The sequence below is a fragment of the Citrus sinensis genome, chromosome 4 (assembly GCF_022201045.2).
Source record: "Citrus sinensis cultivar Valencia sweet orange chromosome 4, DVS_A1.0, whole genome shotgun sequence".
Lineage (NCBI taxonomy): Eukaryota > Viridiplantae > Streptophyta > Magnoliopsida > Sapindales > Rutaceae > Citrus > Citrus sinensis.
The window spans coordinates 21,890,529-21,914,475 of NC_068559.1; the positions used below are offsets into that span (position 1 = coordinate 21,890,529).

The 23,947-nt window shown below is 33.6% G+C and overlaps 2 protein-coding genes across 3 annotated transcripts; both read left to right on the top strand.

Moving 5' to 3' along the window:
* Positions 1–9,810: 9,810 nt before the first annotated feature.
* Positions 9,811–12,306, top strand: LOC102625373 (uncharacterized). The gene has a single exon (XM_006484613.3). It carries the CDS (start codon positions 9,811–9,813, stop codon positions 12,304–12,306), a length of 2,496 nt encoding a protein of 831 aa, XP_006484676.1.
* A 3,613-nt stretch (positions 12,307–15,919) lies between these two features.
* Positions 15,920–22,307, top strand: LOC102612689 (putative disease resistance protein At4g19050). Of its 2 annotated transcripts, none has more exons than XM_025100362.2 (5): positions 15,920–16,053; positions 16,161–16,228; positions 16,500–16,586; positions 17,817–21,801; positions 22,034–22,307. In XM_025100362.2, the coding sequence occupies exon 4, from the start codon at positions 17,822–17,824 to the stop codon at positions 21,761–21,763; it is 3,942 nt and encodes a 1,313-aa protein (XP_024956130.1). In that variant the 5' UTR covers positions 15,920–16,053; positions 16,161–16,228; positions 16,500–16,586; positions 17,817–17,821; the 3' UTR covers positions 21,764–21,801; positions 22,034–22,307. The 2 variants fall into 2 exon arrangements, with proteins under 2 accessions (XP_024956130.1, XP_024956129.1); XM_025100361.2 differs by having other exon boundaries at positions 17,817–21,770.
* The last annotated feature ends 1,640 nt before the right edge of the window (positions 22,308–23,947 follow it).

Genomic DNA, 23,947 nt, shown 5'->3' on the forward strand with positions numbered 1-23,947 from the left:
TTGTTGTAATTCAAGATATTATTGAATATAGTTAAAGTTTGAGCTATTTGATGTTGTTGTGAGAATTTTTTGAGCTGTTTAATGTTTTTGTGAGATTTGATATTTTAACATCAAAAGGCCTAAAATAAAATTTCGCCTATGGCCCCCAATTGGTTAAAGCCGGCCCTGGATCCTTTAGGTTGTTGACCATCTTTTGTATCTTTTGTTTTCTTTTAAATAATTATAGGTTTTAGCCATGATATTGGATTTGGTGGAAAATACTATTTCAACAAAAAAAATTGGGTTATTTGATAAAAAGTATGAAAAGATTAAAAGGTCTTGATAAGAAGTACACTGTTTATAATTACCTTGATATTGTAGTCTGTTTGTATTTTTGTCAAATTTTGTAGTCCAATTTTGTATTTTTGTCAAATTTTGTAGTCCAATTATTTTTTTAATTAAGATAACATTGGTTAATATATTCTTGCACTAGAAGCAAAATACAATGTGGTAATTACTGGTTACTATTAGTTTTATTTGATAGGTCAAGAGGTCAACAGATTTTTTATGAGGCAAAGGGGTAAAGTAAATATTAAAAAAAATTATAAATGTGAGGATTTATTTTTTATTTATGACTTGCTAACCCCTAAATTTTTTGTGAGTGTATTTAAGAAAATGACATTTATACCCCCAAAGTTTGGGAAAATGGTCACCAACACCTCCAAGTTTCTAAAAAGGGACACTAAGACTCCTTTTTTACCATAACACCCTTTTTATTATCCTAGAAAAAGCTGACTCTAAAGGCTTTATACTAAATAGAAATATAACATTAAAATAAATATAATAGATACATTTAAGATAATTTCAAATTTAAAAAATATTTTAATATTTTACAATCTATTAGATATATTTTATTATATTAACGTAAATTTTATAATAAATAGAATCATAATATTAAATAGATGTATTAAAAATTAAATTATTTTGAATATTAAGTAAAATAATAATTTTAACATTATTAGTATGTGAGATTTTTTTTAATTGTAAAATGTATATAACGCAAATATTTATCTAACTTATCTACAACAAATAAAAATATATTATTAAAATAAATATAATAATTTACATATTTAAATTTATTAGAATATTAAAATAGTTTAATATTGTTAGTTTACTACATAGATTAAATTATTTATGTAATAGTTTTATTTATTAAAAAGTATAAAGTCAATTTTTTTGGATAATGAAGGTAAAGAGTATAATGATAAAAAAAAAGCCTTAGTATCCCTTTTTGAAAATTTGGAGGTCTCATACCTTGTGAGTGTAAGCATACTTTTCTCTATATATTTTGACATTAATACACTCCTTATTTTTCATAAAAGCAATCAACTCTTCACAAATTACACACAAATGCTCCATAGTTCTTCAACCAACATTTAAAGTGTTGGGTGGTTATAATTTAATAGTTTCATTATGGACTCTGTCATATTTTTAGCAAATTCATTTTCTAGGGTTTTTTGTTTAAATATATCTCATTTGCCCCCTAAATACCAAATTTATACCCAATTACATACATATGCCCTAAGAAAGAGAGAAAAATAAAAATATCCTTAAAAAAAAACCATTTGTCTACATTTCCTCGCCTCACCTCAAAATTTCAAACCATTTTTCACACCTCACCATTCTTCCTCTCTCATGCTTTTCTCAACTCTCACTATTTCATCTCTTACCTCCAATACAGAGGTTTTTGATAAATATAAACTCTTCAAAAAACTTAAAAGTTGGTGAATTGTCAATTGGTGGATAAGGTATGTTTGAAATATAAATACTTTGTGTGCTTAGGGTTTGATCTAATTTTATTACAATTATATATGCTAATGATTTATGGAATAGTTTATATTCATTTTAGTGCTTGCACACTCACACTATTGCATGAAATGTAGGGATTTAAGACTAAAATATTAAATTTAAGTTTTGGGTGATTGAAAAATGATTGCAAGAACAAGTCGAGTACGAAGTTGAGTAAGTTGAGTATTTAGTCAATCAAGTAGTGAAGTAAGGGAGTTGATTAAATCGAGTATTTAGTCTAGTAGGAAGTCAACTAAGGGAGTTGATTGAGTCGATATCTAACCTAGTAAAACCTGAAGTGAGTCAAGTAACTTATAATGTAAGTCAGGTAGGAAGTTGAGAAATATGTCAAGTAATAATAAGCCTAGTGGTAAAGTATAAATCAGGCAATTAGTCAAGTAGTATAGAATAATTCGGCTAATTAGTTGTACAAGTCTTTGAACAAGCTAAGTAGAAGTCAAATAAGTTTATGAATAAATCGAGTCTAAGTTGAGTAAGTCTATTGAATAAGTTGAGTATCAATTTTAAGTTTTTTGAACATAAGTAATTTTAAAGTTGAGTAGGAGCCGAGTAATTTTTTGAACAAGTCGTGTAAAAGTCTAGTGAGTCTTTAAACAAGTCGAGTAATTTTTTGAACAACTAGTGTAAAAGTGGAATAAGTCTTTGAGGATAACGCCTTGTTTCAAATTTATATGCAAGTGTCTCAATTCTTTGTATTCATTTATGTATTGCCATCAATTTATGCTTATTTATTTCCTTGATGTTGTTTAAACATGTACTAAATTCAAAATTATTTGTCTATACAAGGCCTGATGGAGGATTGTAGATGGTATGTTGACTTTAAGGGGTGGTGTCTTGGAGTTTTTAGGTCATGGCTTGAGTGCTTGGAGTAGATGAAAGACTATCCTGAGTCATTGTATAAGGATTTCCCTACTAAAATTGTAAAATGATGACTTTACTAATTGTTATAAGATGACATTATATTTAATTTTGTTGGATTCTTTATGGTTGTCACCGTCACTATTATTTTTTAATTCTTTTTTCATATACTTGGAAGATAATGACTTATTGATACAGATAATGTCCAGAGTTATCCAACTTCCATGAAAAAGTCTCAAAATTTTCAAGGGACTTAAATTGGTCATGATTCAATTGAAGTCAAATATAATCAACTCATTACCTGACTTCCATGAAAAAAGTCGATAATTTTTCAGGGGAATTAATTGGTTGTGGTTCAATCATGATTGAGTATACTCATCTCATTACCTAAATTCCATGAAGGAAATCTAGACTTTTTCAGGGACTTAATTAGTCATGGTTCAACTGAAGTCGAGTATACTCAATTTGTTACCCGACTTCATTAAAGAAGTCAGGAATTTTTCAGGCGACTTAATTGGTCATAGATCAATTGAAGTCAAGTATATTCAACTCGTTACCCAACTTTCATGAAAGAAGTCGAGGATTTTTTTAAGGTACTTAATTGATTATCGTTTCAACTAAAGTTGAATATTCAACTCGTTACCTAACTTCATTAAAAAAGTTGAGAATTTTTTAGAATACTTAATTATTCGTGGTTCAATTGAGGTTAATTATACTTAATTTGCTACCCAACTTGATTAAAGAAGTCAATAATTTTTTCAGGAGACTTAATCATCATGGTTCAATTGAGGTCCAATATTCTCGACTTGTCATCGACTTACATGAAAGAAGTTGAGAATTATTCAGGGAACTTAGTTAGTTATGGTTCAATTGAAGTTGGGTATACTCGACTCGTTACCCGTCTCATTAATCGATTTAGAGGATATTTTTATATATTTCTAATTTGTTTTAAGTATATATGTGTAACATTAAAGCATGTAATAATTTTAGGTATATTTTGGGTATTTTGGGGGAAATGGGGTATATCCCACGCAATTCCCCCCATTTTTTTGACTCATATTCCTGTAATTTAAATGTTATTCGGTCATATTCATTGGAAATCCCTTTCAATTAAATTGTAAGTACAAATAGTATGAATGCACGTTCATTGAGCAAGAGACAACAGAAATGCAAAATTTATTCATATGAGAGGAAATACAGCAACATCAAAACTCAAACTCGGCAAAGATCAAACCCAACAGAATTTAAAAGTAACAAAGCAATTTGAAGCAAGAAGAACAAGAAGTACTAAGCATTCACAATGCTGGCCGTTGGCTCGACTGAATTGGATTCTCCCTCCGTAGCCGGAGTCTGTGCATCTTGTTCTTGAGTTTCGGGTTCAGGTCGTTTATTGGCTGCAACAACCCTCTCAATCTCATCCAAAATGTCCTTCAGCAGCTTCTCTTTTCTTCGGAGTTCCTCTTGGGCCTTAATTTCCCCCAGCAGTTTTGCAGCTAATGGAAGACCGCCACACTTTCTTTTGAGTTCCTCTGCATTCTTTCTTTGCTCCCTCTGCTTTGCCCTTTTCTCCTCGAACATTTTTGTAATCTGGCCTTGTAATTTCTCAACTTCCTCCTCTAATTGTTTTGAATTTGGTAAATTAGCTGAGTCTCTTAGAATTGACCTTTTTCTCTCCATCAGTTTTGTATTTTCGCCTTGTAATTTTCCAAGTTCCTCCACTAATTGCTTTGAACTTGGGAAATTAACTGCGTCTCTGTATATTGTCTTTCTCTCCTCCATCAGCATGGCATCGGACTCGTTTTGGCCTTGCAATTTTTCAAGTGTTTCCTCCAAATCTTTTCTAGCTTGAGATTTAAGCTGCGCATCCTTATCCCGAACTGAGTCTCTGTATATTAACCAGCAGCTCTCTTGATCGGAAAGTGGCTGAAGTTGATGCAAGTTTTCCTCTCCAACCATCTCCGTAGTTAATTTCACATCTCTGCTTGTGATAATCAATCGTTCCCCGTATCCTCTGGGCAGTACTTTCGAAAGGTGTTTGCACACTTCCATGTCCTCAAAATCATCCAGAACGATCAGATATCTCTTCCCAATCAACTGCTGTTGAAGAACATAATCCAGGAAAGCAAGTCCTTGACCCTCAAAGGAATTTGTTGTACCATCATCAACACCAAGACGCTTGAGAATTCTTTTAACAATACTTTCAGCCGTTTTCTGCCCAGACATAGTGCAAACCCATATCCTGGGAACAAATTGGGTCTTGACATCAGGCTTGTGGAAGATTCTCTGGCAGAGTGTTGTTTTGCCAACCCCGGCAACCCCTACAACCCCAATTGCCCTGAACTGATCGTCAGTTCCGCGATTGGAAAGCAATTTTTGGAGATGTAGCTCTTCATTACCGAATCCATGAACATTGGCTGGTGGTTTTGACTTTGAGACCTTCGGGACATTTGGCTGATTGGTACAGTTCGGTGACGAGCTTGAAACGTTGTTCTCATGGCCTTGTTCCAAGATCTCATTTGATGATTGCTTACTTTCTTCAGGCTTTGATTTATCTCCGCCGTCACTGCTAGATCCACCTATTTCACCGTTTTGACTTACTTGCCCCATATTGTTGAGAGAACGGGTGTTTCTTCTTTATTATTGAGGCCTTGAGTTCAGCTTCTGCATAAACTGTTTGTTGTTCAGAGATCAAAGATATTCATGTCCAGCCAGAATTCTAAGGCAGTTTTTAATAGATTTTGGGGAACCTCTTCTTTAAAAAAAAAAAAAAAAATACACTGTTATATGGTCCAAATTTTTTTCTTATACGTTGTATCATCATGAGGGTGGACCAACAGCCCCTGAAAGTATCTTTATTTTTTTCATTTGTTAGTATTCGTTGAATTAAGATAAATCAATTGATTAAATTTGTCAAAATAACATAATCAATAATTTTAAAGTTTTCTCTCTCCATGCAGAGACCCCACCTCAATAACTGCCCTCCTATTTTTTTCATATGCTCTCTCATAATTACTCTTATCAAATGTAAATATAAGGGTACTTTTAGGGGGCTTCTAATCCCTGCAAAAGGGGTAAAACCCTTATCATGATATATCAATGAATTTTTGAATTTTAATCATAAGCATATCAATTACACATATTGAGAAAACAAAAATAAACCTTTAATTTTTTTAATTAATGCACACACACTAGTAAGTAAAGTCCAAACTTATGACTTAAGTTTTAGGACCTCAGCTCTCACCACTGGAGATAGACCTTAGGAAGGAAGAAAAAACTTTAATTAGTTAAGACAAGTTTAAAATTAAAGCAATATGATTTTTTTATTATAATTCTAAAATGAAATAATTAGATATGAAGTAAAATTTATTAAACATTTGATAAACATTAGATGTAGTTTAATTTAGGCTGAAAAATGATACGGGATATATTTAAGATCTTCATGTCAAAAACTGGAGTAAAATTGAGTTTGTGATTTCTTACCTGATCTGGGTCTTCAGTTTACTAAGCTTAAATTTAAAACCCTCTCGTTCTTCAATTTACTCGGTCTCAAAGTCATTACTCCTTGCTTAGATTGATGCCTCATAATTTTTGTTTCTCTCTTCCAAAGAAGACAAAAAAAGCCACATCAATATTCTCCGCTTAATATAATTTGACTTTTTGAACAAGTGTGCCAACTATTGACTGTTAAATTGAAGTCATTAATGTTAGGATTAGCTGTTCCTGGGTCGGTTTCAACCTTCGAAGAAAAATATTTTTGTTGTTAAAGAGTAAGACTTCAATTAGAATTAAATAAAGATTAAAGAGTAATAGTAGGTACTGAATATCTATTATTCAATTTGATTCTTAATTAATGTGGCATTTATTTATTGGATAATAATTAAGTAATTTTATAAATTATAAAATTTATTATTATTATATATATTTTTTTTTTGTCTTAACCACGAGGTATCTTGGGGAAGGCCCCAACTATGGAAGGCACATTTAAGCCCGTACCATAACTCAGACTAGAAGTCCCCGCTCGAACCGGGAGGCACATGTTCTTCCAACAAATGCGACTTCCCTGCGACTTGAACTGGGAACAAACCCAATTAAATAATAAATAATAAAATTTATTATTTAATATATGAATGACACATGATATTGAAATTTTAATTAAAATTCAAATATTAAAATTCCAAAGCCTATGCATTTATTGGGGACATGAGCCCGCCAACTATGGAATATGCTAGCTATCAAGTGTGAACGGTTTTCTTCTTCTTCTTCTTCTTTTAATTTAGTTTTTGTTTGACGACTAATTTCGGACTTTCCATCTACCGGATACAATTGAAAGATAGATGCATTAAATAAATCACCGCCCAAATTGTTATTGTTATTCTATATGCCAAATTGTGTATTTAAAAATATTCTAATCAGTTGTCCAAGAATCTATCAATAAGACACAATAAGTTCCTTACTTGCAAATAATTTGTCCGTATTCACTCTACTTACTAATTAGCTAGTTCTTTTTTCTTTTATTTTCTGATCACATGGCACTTACCAAGCTACCTAGTTAATTAACCTTGGCTTCTCAGTTAACTGTGTTGGATAGTAAAGTTAAAGCCGGTCTGCGGATCATTTTAATTATTTCAACGAATTGCACTATTGGCACCCTTCTGTTATCCTCCTAAAACCATTTTCTAAATATAACACATTAAATAATCTAAAACATCACATAATTTCTATTAACTCAAATATCACTCTTTCCCCTAAACATACGGCATTCATGATGTCTATTGTCTTATTTTTATGTTAGCGTGTCTATTGTTCAAATTCTCAGAGTCTTAAAATTTAAAATAAGAAATAATTGAAATTTGAATAAGGTGAGTACTTCGAAAGGCTTGCAACACGGCATAGGATGTTTCATCTTCATGATCATTATTTCTGTTCAAGAAAACCATTTTTATGGAGTCGGATTCCTTCTTCACGCATCAAAACGAGGTACCATTTACATTTTTTGACATAATCAAGAATAATAATATATAAATTGATGGATTATTTTAATGAGCACAAAACTAATTTTGCCACTGGCAAAGTGACAACATTTTATTATTCATCAAACTCTTAAAAAGAAGAATAAATCTGCAACTGTAAAATTTCATTTGCACCTTTGCACTGGATATGTGTGTGTAGGAGATTTTTAAGTTAGGGGTAAAATTTGTAAACGAAAGTAAGAAGGATTTTAAGAGGATATTACAGGTGTGCCAATAGTATCATTCTTTTTTAATAACTAAGGAGGAATGAAATTTTCATTATCGTAATTTTTTTTTAACCAGTTTAATTGTTGATAAATTCTCAATACATCATATGGTTCCTATGTTAAAATAGTAATGGAGAAAGCAGTTTGTCTTACATAAAAATTGATTGTCCGAGATCTCTATAATTAAGAGTAACTAGTTAATTTATTAAAATGTCACATTTATTTTTAACAGTATTATTTTTAATGAAATAAGGTATTAAAATTTTAAAAATTTTCTAATAATTGTTTTTGCACTTTATTAAAGTATGGAAACGACTTTTACAACATTGTGAATAGGTTTTATAACGTTGTGAAATCATTAATAATGTTGTCAAACTCATTTACAATATTGTAAGAATTGTACCATACATTTGAATAAGTCAGGAACTATCATTAAAAAAAACACCCATCAAAATTTTATCAATAAACCCATGTGTTAAAAATAATGTCTCGGAGAGAAATCCAAAGTGCATTCTTCCTTTTTTAACTATTAAATTGAAGTCATTAACGTTAGGATTAGCTGTTCCTGGGTAGGTTTCAACTACAAGCCCTCTAGAAAGAAAAATATTTTAGTTGCTAAAGACTTTGACTTCAATTAGAAAATTTTTAAACAGCCGATGGTAGCCGTTCTCTTTTCTATTTGTTGGGACGTGAGCCCGCTAACTATGGAATATGCTATCAAGTGTGAACGGTTTTATTTTTATTTTGCATTTCATTTTTGTTTGACGACTAATTTCGGACTTACTTCTATTTATACGATTGAAAGATACACTCATTAAATAAATCACTGTCCAAATAGGTTTTTATTATTTTACATGCCAAATTGTGTATTTAAAAATACTCAAGTCAGTTGTCCAAGAATCAATCAATAAGAGATAAGTTCCTCATACTTTGCAACTAATTTGTCCGTATTCACTCATCAACCTTGTTCTTTTTCTTTGATTTTTGACATGGTAATTTTTTATTTTTTATTTTGGTAAATGTAAGACAAAGATGAAATCAATTTTTTAATCTCTACCTCTTTTAACATTCAAACTAAGATAGCTAACCAAATAAAACTGCTAAAAAATGACTCAGTAAAGGATCCTGAGACATTTTTAACATAGTGCTTACCAAGTAATTAGTTAACCTAACTTCTAAGTTAAAGTAAATATAGGTTTATTTTATTATTTTAATAAAAAAGGAATGTGACTTTCATACATCTTCCTTAATTTCTTTTACCACTTTAATTGCTGATAATTGTTTAATCATCATGCTGTTCCTATGATAAAATATTAGTAGAGAAAGCACTCTATTAAAGGATTAATGCAGTCTTTTTACATAAAAATTAGTTGTGCGATATCTCTATAAATTAAAATTAATTTATTTATTTATTAAAATGTCACATTTACTTTCAACTGTATTTATGAAAAAAAAATTATCATAAACCTAAATGGTAAAAAATAATTTCTCAGAAAGAAATCCACAGTGCATTCTTCCTTTAATTAACTGAAAAGTAGATGAAAATTTTCCACTTGGAAATTATTTAATTTTATTTTTTTAACTATGCACCCCACCCCTTATCCATTACAGATTAAATTTATATTTTTAAGCTTGAACTCCTGATTGCCCTCACGACAAAAGCCCCGTATTAAATTAATCAGTCAAGGTTTACTGAATTTTAAACTGCAAATTACCATAATCAAAAGAAAATATGAGTTGAGTAGAACTTTATTGTTCATAGGTTCATCCATTTACACCTGAACAGAAGTCTTTCTCGAACAGAAGATATATGTATGAATATACACTTGTGCATTTAATCAACTAAATTTTCCGGAGCAAAGACAGAAATGGCCGTCGATCCAATCCCTAAGAAGTGGAAAGACGTATGGGATGACTGGAATATTAGGGGCATAATCTTGCTCAGTCTCTCACTTCAGACGTTTTTAATTCTGTTCGCTCCGTCCAGAAAGGGTTCGGGGAACAAATTGCTGGTGATGCTGATTTGGTCAGCTTACTTGCTTGCTGACTGGGCTGCTAATTACGCCGTTGGACTCATCTCCGACAGCCAAGGCGACAATCCTGGCCCTTCAGATCCAAAACACAACAATCAACTGTTAGCATTTTGGCCCACGTTTCTTTTGCTACATCTCGGTGGTCCGGATACCATAACTGCTCTGGCCCTGGAAGATAATGAGCTCTGGCTCAGGCACAGCCTTGGCCTTATAACCCAGGCTGCTTCCGCTGTGTATGTCTTCCTCCTATCGCTCCCCAAAAACAAGGTACTTGTCCCATCGATTCTCATGTTTGTAGCCGGTGTCATCAAGTATTTTGAGCGGAGTCGTGCTCTGTATCTTGGAAGCGTGGACAGATTCAGAGAGTCCATGCTTTCGGATGCCGACCCCGGCCCAAATTATGCGAAGCTCATGGAAGAATATGAGTCAAAGATAAAGGCCCAACTTCCTGCCAGAATAATTACGATCCCAGAGGCTGAGAAAAAGCTCAAGGTTGAACTAAAGAAGAGGGCGCTGACCAATCTAGATGTGGTACACTATGCTCATCATTACTTCAGTATTTTCAAAGGGCTACTCGTGGAAATCATCTACAGCTTCCGGGAGCGTGATGACAGCCGAAATTTCTTCCGAACTTTACATGCCGAAGATTCCTTGAAAATAATTGAGGTGGAACTCAACTTCATTTATGAAGTCTTCTATACCAAAGTTAATGTCACGCATAGTTGGTGGGGAGTTATTTTCCGGTTAACAGCTTCTGGTTCGGTTGCCGCAGCTCTTTGTTATTTCTATTTCAGAGTGAAGAAGGACGAATATGAAGGTTTTGATGTGGGAATTACATACACTTTGTTCTGGGGTGCCATAGCCCTGGACGTCGTAGCTTTCTTCATGTTCATTTTCTCTGATTGGACATTGGCTGCTCTAACCCGCGATCGGGATAGTAATTCAGGATTCAGAATCATAAAGATGGTCAAATCGTTCTTTGCGAAAATTCTCCAGCTTTTTCTCTACTTCAAGAGTCCATGGTGGCAGGACTATCATTGGGAAGAAAATGTAACCGACAAAAGCAATGTCAAGCTCAAGCACCAGCTGTTGGCCACACCTACGCTCTTTCGCCGCTGGTCTGGATACGTCTCAGGACACAACTTGATAAGATTTTGCCTCAGGAGACGTCCAGAAAAGAGACACAGAGTCAAGAATTGGTTTCTATTTGCCTCTGAGAGAGTTCTAGATTGTTTAGGCATTGGTCCATTCCTTGAAAAAATGGCCTCTTCCATAAAGATATTTGTTCGATCCGGCATTGAGAAAACAATTCAGTGTTTAGCCTTTCCGTTCAAATGGCTCACTCAATTTAAATGCATAAAAAAATTCAATGAGGTTTCAGTATACATCTGGGACATAGTCATTTACTATCTCTGGATTAAATTCATTCTTGCTGTAGGCTGCTGGATACTTGATTTTGTTGGCATAAAGGAGCTTTTGGATGGGATAATTTATGTTTCACATGAGCCGTTCACTAAGGAGCTGTGGCAGTTCATATTCAAGGAAATTGAAACAAAAGCTCAGTATGCAGATGATCCTGAGGCTGCCGAGAGTATATCGTCGGCTAAGGGGGAATGGATAATGCAGGATTGGGATCCTGATGGGATGCGCATCAAGGAATTATTGAGTTACGTTACTGATGTTGCATATGACGAAAGCATTCTATTATGGCACATTGCAACGGAACTCCTTTATTTCGAAGACAAAAAGGACGAGCATAGAACGTCAGGTACTACTTCTGATGATAATACTATTGATGAATCCACCAAGGAGGCTCTCCAGAAAGAGTATAACGATCTTGAATTCAGCAAGCTACTCTCGGATTACATGATGTATCTTTTGATCATGCAGCCCACCATGATGTCCGCCGTGGCGGGAATTGGCAAAATAAGGTTTCGAGATACCCTTGCCGAGGCCAAGAGGTTCTTTAAAAGAAAGGTACTGTCTGATGAAAAGGAAGCCTGTGAAAAAATTCTGAATGTGCAAACTTATGTAAAACCTTCTGCGGTGAAGGGAGATAGAAGCAAGTCTGTGTTGTTTGACGGAAGTATTCTGACCAAAGAGCTGAAAAAGTTGGAGAAGAGGGACAGATGGGAGTTGATGAGCAAAGTGTGGTTAGAACTGTTGTCGTATGCAGCAACTCATTGCGATCCTAGGGCACATGCCCAGCTAGTTAGTTCAGGTGGAGAGCTTATTACTTTTGTTTGGCTGTTAATGGCTCACTTTGGTCTTGGAGAGCAGTTCAAGATTAACAAGGGCCAAGGAAGATCAAAACTGATTGTGGGCAAATAGCTTGGCCATCCATCACCCATCATGCATGTTTATTTAATTTCCCGTACTCCACCGGAGAGATCAATTTACATTTTTGTCAGCGTTTCATATTGCAAAATTGTTGTTGTACCACTTTTACTAGTTTCTAAACTCTGTTCGACCAAACAATTATGTTGATGGGAGTTGGGACTACTTTCATTGACTAAATAATATTTTGCAATTGCAGTTCAAATTTGACCATCCATCATTAATTTGTGTCCTACTTAAGAGTTAAAACCTATGTACGAGTAAAACTATTAATTAGTGATATAAAATTCTAAGGATGCGCATGTTATTGTGTACAAACTATTGTGATATTATAAATTCTTTTGATCATCTTTGTATCCCACCAACAATCAATAAGTTCCTCTCTTTTCCATTAGAAAGATCTCACGCTTATTTATTTCTTTTCCTTCTTTTCTAGTATCAAACAATGTTATAAAGAGAATGGTAGTTTGGGCATTTATGTTATAAAGAGAACGGTTGTTGGGGCATTTATTTTATAAAAAGAAAGGTATTTGGGCATTTATGCAGGTAGGTATGAGTAAAATTTCAAAATAAAATTTTAATCATGGGTTTATTAAATAAATTGATTTAAATAAAATAATATCCTTTTTTTTTTTTGGTTTAAACCATCCGATTTCCGGCGACCGCATTGGGCCCCGACTAATTCGGATTTGGGGTGTAGTCACAGTTAAGGCTCTTTACCCCTCCCAAATGGTGTGTTTAGTGAGGATCGAACCCGAGTGCTCTTCCCACTTACCCAGCCTGCGCCGCCAATTGAGCCACAACCGTTTGGTTAAAATAATATCCTTTTAACGTAACTAATTGAGTTGATAAAATATCTTCCCTTACAAAATAGGAAATCACATCTAAACACCTTTACGTCTTACATATGATTCCTATTCTTTCTTTTGTTAATTGTTATTATTATTATTATTATTTCATCTTATTTCCTCTTTATTTGACCCACTTGAACATTTATTGTTGTGCCAGAGATTATCAAGAACCGATGGACAAATGACTGTGGCCGATGGCAAAGGTGCCAAACTTCCATAAACAACGAGTTAGATTCGAAAATTAAGACAACGATTATTAAATTTGATGATTATTAAAAATTACGGATAGGTAATTAACTATTAATCTAGCTAGGCAGCTTCCAAATTGCAACTTTAATATATTATTATTATCGTTGCCTAATACTAACTTAATTTTTTCCAGACCTTTTGTTTCCTCTCCAAAAAGTTAAACAACTGGACTAACTGGCATCCACTGCTGCCTTGCTAAGTTATTTTCTTTAGAATTATGGTAAATAAATTAATGAAAGTTAAAACACATAATTACCTACTTAAATTTGTTTGTTAATAATGACTTAAGCATTAGTTAAAAAAAACATATTTAAACACTTTAAAACGACATCACATGATCCAGCCAATAAATTAGTATGGCCAGTTAATAAATTAATATCTCCAGCTGTACGTGAATGACACTTTTTATTATTATTTTAATTCTTTTTCGAGAAATTTTAGAATACATCAGAGATATTATGTCAGTCATGCAATAAGTAAATGATATTATTACATATGTATATTTATTTTAAAAAATTATCATGCAAGTAGTATTTATATTAAATTTAACTATACATATCATGCATGCATTAATTGATTGTAATATATCTATACTTCTCTTAGATCTTGTGAAAGAACTTATTGAACCTATCTAGTATCTAAACACTAGTCTATAACTCTACATGTGTGTGTATATAAATGAGTGCATAGATCAAATGTAACTTTCCTGATTTAAATATATTAAAAAAATGGTCGTTTTTTAAAGCAACTAGCCGGCGGGCCTCATCATCGAGAAAGTAATTTTACATTCATATATGGGGTGGTGACTTAATAAAAAAAAATTAAAAAAGAAAATCAATGGGGTTTAGCGGCATTCCACATAACGCTGTGCCCCATTATCAAGTTGATTAATTTTTTCATAGCGAGTTTCAAAGCTTAGATTTTTTATTTCCGCTTGAATCAGCAAGTTCAACGCAGCGTAATAAATAAATTGAGATAAATAAATAAGTTGGCACAGCGCATTGGTTTTTAAATAATTTTCTTTCACTAATTAATCGAGTTTAAATCTCAAATGAGAGATTAAAATATTAAATTTAGACTCTATCCAAGCGCCTATCTTTTTAAAATAAATAAACAAATTTGGACAAGTATTTTTGACTTTGCTGTATTAGTTCCAGTGAATGTAAACCCACCAATTCTGCTTACATGAGAACAATCAAACATAATAATTCCAATCATGAGACAATATCTTATTTTACAAAGTTTTTATCTTGAATGATAAGACATTTAGCATGTCATTTATTTATTTATTGATGCTATAAAATTATGTCATCAATAATAATATAATAAGTCGACAATTACCTAATGCAGAGAAGTCATTATTGATTAATAACACATCATTTGAATTGCATGTATATTTATAATCTTTGAATAATGCTAAGGATTCCAATATTTAAGTCTCAACTTAAATTCCAATCGATGTGGCATTCATTTATTAGATGGTAAAATACAATAATAAATAATGTTATATTCATCATCCAATAGACAATTAGACCTCAAATAATGAGATCCCCAACATTTCATTAAAATCTCTCTATAGTAATACTCTACGTAGGAACAACTTCTATATAATCATAAAAAATTTGGTCATGATTTGGGCCTGTTATTAACAAGAATAAACTCCACATTGTAATTTTTTTTTCCTAAATCGCGTCTTAAGGAACTTCCATTCACATAGTAATAATTATTTGTGTATTCTAAAATAATACATACTATGTTACATTAAATGCTTAAGATAGAAAAAAAAAATTTTTTAAGTTGTTTGGAAAAGTAAGTTATAAAATATACAATATTTATGGAACTTGTATTGAGAGAAAAACATTAAAGACAATGCAAACTTTTAGACTTTTAAGATCACTTTGTATATTTCCAACACTACTTAGGTACATATACTACCTTTTTGAACTACGTATATCTCTTTTATCAACATCTATATGTTGGATTTGACATGCTTCTTTGATAAGTTATTAGTATAGCGCATACTTTACCTCTATATCACTTGCACTAAAGATAACTAAGTTAAAACACTAATTTTTATAATTACACTTCTATTAGGTTATAACATCCTCATAGCAATAAAATTAATTAATCCCAGTGACACGATTATTGATAGATTTTATTTATAATCTTTTCATTAATATCATGCACAAACAAGGAAGTTGTTAATGACTTCATAAAGAATTAAAAAAACAATGAATTCTATTGTAGACATTTTAAAACGACTTCAGATCAGGTCAATCCAATTATTTGCTAGCTGTATTTGAATTAATGGGCACAACATGTTTCTTTCTTTATCTTTATCTTTTTTTGATTTTTTTTCCTAAATTACGATTGTGATGGGGAGCTGAGGTAAGGAAGATGACAGAGCCTCCTATTAATTTATAGTTTGTTTCCAAGTTGTGTATAAATTTAGAGTAAATATACGTTAATCTATTGCAACAATAAAATATGTAATTTATTTATTTGTTTATTTATTATGAATGAATGAAGTTTGTCGTATAATATAAAAGCTGGTAGAACTCTTAAAACGTCTTGTATCTCCAAAACGCTATTCTTCTATCTTTCTACTGTCTTTCAGTTTGCAGTATCTCTCTCCCTAAGGGTAATATATGAAACTCTTGCTTCATGTAAATTTACACAGATCGCAAAATGCTTTTTTTTTTCAAATAAACAATTTTATACTGTTTAACGAATTCTTTCTCTCTGCAGTTTACGGCTCTCGTTTGCTTGATTGAGAAACCCAATTGTGATCTTGCTGGATTTATTGTATTCTATAGGTACTTATCTTCCCTTTCTTTCTTTCCTTTTTTAAAAAAAAAATAATAATGGGGAAATTTATAGAAAACTATGTGATTAATACATTTGCTGCTGCTTTCTTTGACTTGATGGGGAAAAAAATGAAATTTATTACGATTGGTAGAGAAATATAAATATGACATATGTATATTATTCAAGGCTCTCGTTGCTTTGTTCTCATAAAATTTTGCTACAATTTTCTGTCTTTCAGAAGCTCTACTCTCTTTTTATTTATTTATTTCCGGATTACAGATCCATTCAATCGGAGCTCTCAATCGACTGAGGCTGTTTATTTTAGAAGACCTCTCACAGCAGACATCCCAGCTTTCCACCAATAAGGTATTTCATTTTTTAATTTCCTGTTGATATATTAGTCATATTTTGTTTAGATCGACAGCTAATCCTCTAAGGTCTATTTTTCTGTTATGATTTCCCTCAATTCGTTGTTTTCTATTATTGATTTATGGCCCCTTTGAACAAAAATGGTGATTCAGCCACTATCCGGATGAAATTTAAGATAAAAAATTTGGGATATCTATCATTACTCATTCTAAATATTTCATTTTTTAATTATAATTATCTTTTTTCATGTGTACACCACAAAATTTTGACATGTACTTGCACTATATTTGTTTTTAAACTTGTATCAATCAACTACTTTGACATTGAAAATAATTATTTTATCCTTAAATGAATTAAAAGACTATTTTATTCTACAAAATTTTGAAAAATATAAAAATCATAATTATAAGAATAGCCCTAAATTCAATAAAACAAATAAAAAAAACCTGAAATCAACAATCATACAAGTTGTTATAATGACCTTACAAGGAATTAACAGGGTTACATTATTTCAACTTCAAATTTGAACATAAATTTTAATTCATTGATTTTATATAATCTAATGGTAGATATTGAAAGTCAAAGCAGCATTTAATAATGTTAATTTATTCACCATTTGATATGATCTTGAGTCGTTTTAAAATGTTAAAATGTTTAAAGTAGAATCTAGTACTTTAATTCAGGATAACTTATTTCAACTTAAATTTTTTCTTCAAATTTTAAGATAAATTTTAAGTCATTGATTTAATTAAACGGTGAATACATTAACATCATTATATGATGTTTTGATTTTCAATATCTACCATTAGATTATATGAATCAATGACTTAAAATTTATATTTAAATCTGAAGTAAAAAATTTAAGTTGAAATAAGTTGTCCTGAAGTAAAATTTAAATTCTACTTTAAACATTTTAACCTTTTAAAACGATTCGAGATCGTATCTGTGCAATTATTCGTAAGCTGTAAACGAATTAATGGGTAAAATTACTATTTTTCCAAACTACAATTACAACGACGCAAGGACAATAGAAATACGGGTGTTCAAAATATATTTTAAAATGCTGATAATAAAGTGACATTTCAATGTAGAATGTTTTACAATATTGTAGAAGGGAGAAGAGAATAGTGGGTAAGGGAAAGGATCAAATTGAACTACTTGCGATTATTATCTATCAGAATTAATACGTGGGAGCATGCTTTATTTTTCTACTTTTTGTTTCCGCAGTAGCAATGCCTTCGGAGATAACAGAACAACATGACTTGGGGACAGACACAATAGATGATCGGGAAAAACGTATATTAGACCTGCTGAAAAAAGATGACGCCTCAGCAGTTGATCCTGGAACTCGCAAAAACGTCTCAACAACTGCTCTTGATGGGGATCCTGGAAATGGCAAGAATGTGCCAACAACTGCTCTTGATGGAGATCCTGGAACTGCCAAAAATGTCTCAAAAATAGTTGCTCTTGTTGGGGCTTCTGGAACTGGGAAAACCTGGATGGCAAGGCATATATGTCAAATTGCAATCAGGGATGGCTTGTGCTATGAGACACTCTGGGTATCCGTGAGTGAACTGTACAAAACAGAAATCGTGCCGGAAGCCAAAAGCAAGCCGAAAGACAACAAAAACGGAGCCAACTCTTCAACCACGTCTGAACATGGAGAGTCCAAAACCAGCACCGCTGACGGGGGATCCGGGGCTGAAGTGTACAAAACCGGCTTGCTAGAAGATGCCATTGATCATCAGATATTATGTCGGAGTTCAACTGCTGAAGAATGGGAAGCAGAGAACAATGTGAAGAAGGAGGAGGACAAGAAGACCTATGACGAGATGGTTCAACGCAAACTTAAAGAAAAAAAGCAAGCTAATGAAAATGAAAAGCAAGCTAATAAAAAAGAACATGCTCAAAAAGATCCTCAAAGCAAAAATAAACAAGCAGCATCGCCTCGTAAGAATGGGGAAAAGGTAGAGAAATACGATCTTCTGCTAGTTCTGGATGAAAGCGGGATTCAGAAGAATGAAAATGAACTGTGGGAGAAAGTATGGTTCAATGTTAGAGCTTTGCTTCCTTCCATCAAGGATGATCAACTAGTGACCATAATCACAAGAAGAAAGTTGGATACGCGCCCTGCTACGGAGAAGATCCCCGGGCCTAGAATGGAGACTGCAGTTACACCTCTGATTCTTAAGGAGATCGAGCTTGGACTCTTATCTTTGGATGAGACGATTAAATTTTTTAAACCACGTTCAAAATATCAACCATATCAAGACTTCTTGGAAAAAATAGCCAGAAAGAGCAGAGGTTTGCCTGCTGTCATCTCTATGATAGCAGAAGCCATTGCTCGACATGATTCGGTGGGCTTGACGCTAGAAAGTGCTTTGGAAAAGGCAGCTCATTACGAGATTGCAGCCGAACGCGTGAATCCTCTAATTCACTGCGCCTATACAATGTTGCCAACCGATGTTCTTAAATTTTGCTTTTGCCATAGCAATCAATTCTGCAGCAAATATGGGGGCATTCATTACATTGAATTGATCACCCAGTGGATATTGGAAGGCTATTTTGATTCTTTTGAACATATTAAGCAAAAATATCAGGAGGGGCATGCTGTTCTAATGGAGCTTATAGATCGACGCATGTTGAAGATACAAGAGGACAACAATGTCGTTGCTGAAGGAGCGGCATTGGAAATGATGGATTCCCTTCCAGGATTTCTTGGGACAACCCGTTTGGGACTGGCTGGTGTTGAAGATCAGAGGATAACTCTTGGCAGAATCACACAGATTGACGGTATGATCAAAACAATTTGTGATCCTAAAAAATGGGATGGAGTCTCCACACTGCTGATTGATGGTAACCGTCTTCGCCTAGAAGTAGATGAAGGATTCTTAGCTCGCATGAAGCAACTCCATGCACTTGCTATTTTCAATTCCGGGTTGAAGTCACTAGACCTCTCTTCTAAAACGGAGAAGAAGTCTGAAGCGGAGAAGTTACCGATGAAGCTTCTTGTACTTAGGAACTGTGATTTGTTGAATGGCATCGCTGACATCGAGCTGCTTAAAACATTAACTGTTCTTGAGATTTCTGGTGCCAACTCCGTACAAAAGATTCCAGACAAACTGTTAGATGAAATGACTAAACTCCAAAGCCTTAACCTCTCCGGATGCCAGATGAAATTCCTGCAGTCACTTTCAAAACTAGTTAATCTCCGTTTCCTTATCCTGAGAGATTGTTCTTCCTTGCAGAAACTACCTAGAATAAATGATCTTGCGCGCCTTGAGATAATTGATCTTTCTGGTGCAACCTCTTTGACTTTTTTCCCAGAGCAAGATTTATCCAAGCATCAGCATCTTCAAATGATTGACCTTTCCCGTACCCAAATTAAACGGCTACCTAAATTTGGCTATCTTAAAAAGCTATCACGGATCTCAATAGAAGGCTGCAAAAGGGTATGCATATTTCCTAGTTTGCAGAACCTAGATGGCCTCAAAATTCTTTATCTCTCCGAAATTGAGTTCCATAACTTTCATGAAATAAAACCAAGAGATTCAAACACCAAACCAATGCCTCTTTTCCCTGTCTCTCTCTCTGAACTTCACTTGAGAGATTGTCCTACACTCAAACGCCTGCCCCCCATTGCTGGACTCAAAAACCTTGAAGTACTTGATGTTTCCGGTGCTTCTGACTCTGAGTTTGCTATTTCAGATGAATCTTTTCATGATCTAGGTTACCTTCGCGAACTCAACCTCTCAAACACCAAGCTTAAAAAGTTGCCTTCCCTTTCCAACCTTCATAGACTTCGCAAGCTCTTTCTAAAGAACTGTGAGTTGTTGAAAAAGCTACCTGAAATGAATGGACTTGAAAATCTAGAGGTGCTTGACTTATCAGGTTGCTCTAAATTGGTTGAGCTTCCGAAATTGAAGGACTTTCCAAAACTTGAGCTTCTTGATATATCAAATACTCGAATCAAAGTGGTTCCAAGTGAGATCTCAGTGACAAGCTCCAATTTTGTACTAGTTGAGAAGCATCGAGAAGCATCTGGTGTGTTCAATCTTGTTGGAAGTCTAGCAAAAGGAAGAAAGCCTTTAATACTGGCAAATGATGGCCAGATTTTCCAGTCAGATACTGGAATCAAGGCGGATCCCAGTGAGATCGCAGCGACAAGCTCAAATGTTGTACCAGATAAGAAACATCGACGAGTACATGGTGAGTTCAATCCTGCTGAAAGTAAAGCAAAAGGGAAAAAGCCTTCGGTGTTGGTGAACGATGGCGGGAATTCACAGTCAAATGATGGAATGGAAGCGGATCCCAGCAAGATCTCAGCACCGAAAAGTGCCAATGAAGTGACAGATAAGAGACGTGGACAAGCCAATGGTGTGTTCACTCCAGCAGAAAGTCAAGCAAAAGGAAAGCCTTCAATACTGACGAATGATGGAGAGATTGTCCAGTCACTAGAGAAGAATCCTGAACTGAAGGAGGTACTCAAATTGAAAATATCAACCCCTTTATCTCCTTCAAATGAACAAGCAACAGAGGGGGTTATGTTCAGCGATCTCTACCGCTGGGCTGAACGTAAGGCTGCAGCTAAACTCTTAGAAATCCGTGGACTCAAAAGCATTTGTGATGGTCTCAAGGAAATCCTCAACAATACAGAATATATTTCTTGGGTGGAGCCTAAACCCATGAAATCCTTGTCTGATTTAGATGCTGGCAGTTTAGTGAAAATGGAAGGACTTTGGATAGCAAGGTGCATTGAAATGGAGAGCATTTTCGGTGAGGAAAAAGACATCGAATTGGCTCGAAATCTGGAGATTTTGTGGGTCTCAAACCTTCCTAAAGTAGAGAGTTTATTCAATCACAAACTTCAATCTGTGAAGAACTTGGAGAATCTCAAGCATTTGCATCTAGATTGTTGTCCCAGGCTCAAGTGTGTCTTCGCTTCACCTGATCAGATTCCAAAAAGGCTCGAAGTCCTCGAAATCAAGTTTTGTGATAGTCTGGAGACTGTGTACAAACACAGCGGAGATGAACAAGACGAATGCGCTTTGTCAACTCTGAAAAAATTGTTTCTGTTTAAATTGCCAGCGTTGACAAGCCTTGGTTTCAAAATTCCTGACGCTCAAATAATTAAGGGATGTCCAAAGCTGCCCGGATCGAGTTCGAGCACTTGAAATTCTGGTTTGTTGGATTTTAACTTACATAACGTTCAGTTAAGAAATTTCTTATCTCTATCTTGTCTGATGCTATAGTACTTCTGAACAGTTCTGACAAACTTATTGACATATTTTCTTTTTCCATCTTATTTATTTTCTAAAATCTTGCTTAAAACTATAACGTACGTTAGATTCTGCTTATGTTTCTTGTTTATGATTAAGCTCCTCAATTTATTTGTACTATTTATTTTGGAGTTTATGTGTTTACTTATATTAATGTTGATGTAGGACGTGGCGTCCGAAGGGTATCTGGAGTAGTGCATAACCTGGGCTACTGGTTCGGATCAAGACATATGATACACTGTTTCAAAGCTTTTGACGAGGCGGTCATTTGATTTATTTTGATTTCTAGTATTTTACTACCGAATAAATTTCAGAATACATGTATGTGACGAATTCTGGAGTATTTTAAGAATTATGTCCCACTAGATTTTCTATTAATATGCAAGAGATGTAAGGCCTTACGGCTTCTCGATTTTTCTCAATAACGTATTATTAATTTTCCAAAACTTTATTCACTTAATTATCGCTGGTCTTAAAAGAAATTCAAAAAGAAAAAAAAGTAAGGAAATATGCCACCACAAATGACAAACCCCAATTTTCACTTTTCGTTCCACGGCTTCAAGTTCTAGAGTAAACGCATCCATCTTAGCTTTGATACTTGCAATCCTTTCATCTAATTCCGCAAGACTACAGTGTTCTACATCACTTTCCTGCTCTTGATGATCACACTTTTACCACTAAACTATATCCGCTACAATCTGGTTTTGGTATAAAAAGGGCCCTTGTACATCGAACAAGAGAATCAGATGTAATGAAGATAAGACGGAAATTTAAAATAATAATCATGGATTGAAAATTCAAAATTAGAACGTTGACGTCTTTCCTTTGTATCAGCCTCTGCGTTCTCACTTTTGAAGATCATATCATTTTGCTGCTCTGTTCTTTTCCTCAGGTTTGGGATCCACGGATGACTTTATCTCCGGTAAAGTGTCACAGCCAATATGTATCACGTTGATTTTTACCGGAACAATAACTCAAAATTTTGCTATGTGTTGCTATTAATTAATAGTTCTCCGGTTAAGATGTTTGCACCCAATAAAATCGGGATCTAATGAAAGGTTCATATCACATTATCACTTGTTGAAACGGATTTTTGAAATTTTTATATGGGATGTAACACATTGAGATTGTCGGAACCAATTCGGTTTTGTTGTTTCTAAATGACTGTAGAGCGAAAGAGCTCCGTATCAACTATTTACTTTAGTATGTAATTCATCCTGAAATATTGTATGTCCATATGGATAACCTATACTTTTAACACTTAACGCGTAGGCCTACTTAGATTATTTAGAGTGCATTTGAAATTGAGGTTGGGCAGTTGTAACTTAAAAATTACAGCACTAAAGCGTTTGGTAAACACTAACTGCTGCACCTTAAAAGTTATGTTAATATGATTTTTTATTTGTATGATAAAAAATCTATTATATTTTTAATAATTTTGTCAAAATTATTATTTAAATTTTGTATTTACTATATATTATTAACTTTTATTTCATAATTACAGTTTTTTTTCTACAGCAGATGTAGTTTAAAATCTACAGTATCTCAATTTCAAACTGGATCTTAAAATTCTATTTCAAAATTGATCTTGAAGTTCCTCATGGACGGTTCATTCTTTGTGGAATAACATAGGTATATGTAACCCATGGAGAAATTAACAAATAACAATTAAATGTTTAAGACAATTCACCAGCGCTCACGCTCGGTTACAATTTTTGTAACTTACGTCCCAACCTAATTAGGAGGTGGCTTCCATCCCGTGACTTATGTCAATTTCTGTGATGTTGTGATTGTGATGATGGGCCACGATGGGCTATGTAGGAGATGCGGGCCATGGGAGCATTGGTTGTTTTAGATTTAATTAGTTTGTTTTAAAAGGGGTTTTTAATTAAAGATGCCTTCTTAAAAATAGAGTATTTAGTTAAATATACCTCATATTTAAAAATTATTAAGATATACATTTTCATGTGGTACATTGTCTAAAATATCCCTAAAGAAAAATATAAAACATTCACAACTCACCTCCAACACTCTTTACTTCTCACTCTTTTTAACTCCACAAAATAAAAACTCACTCCA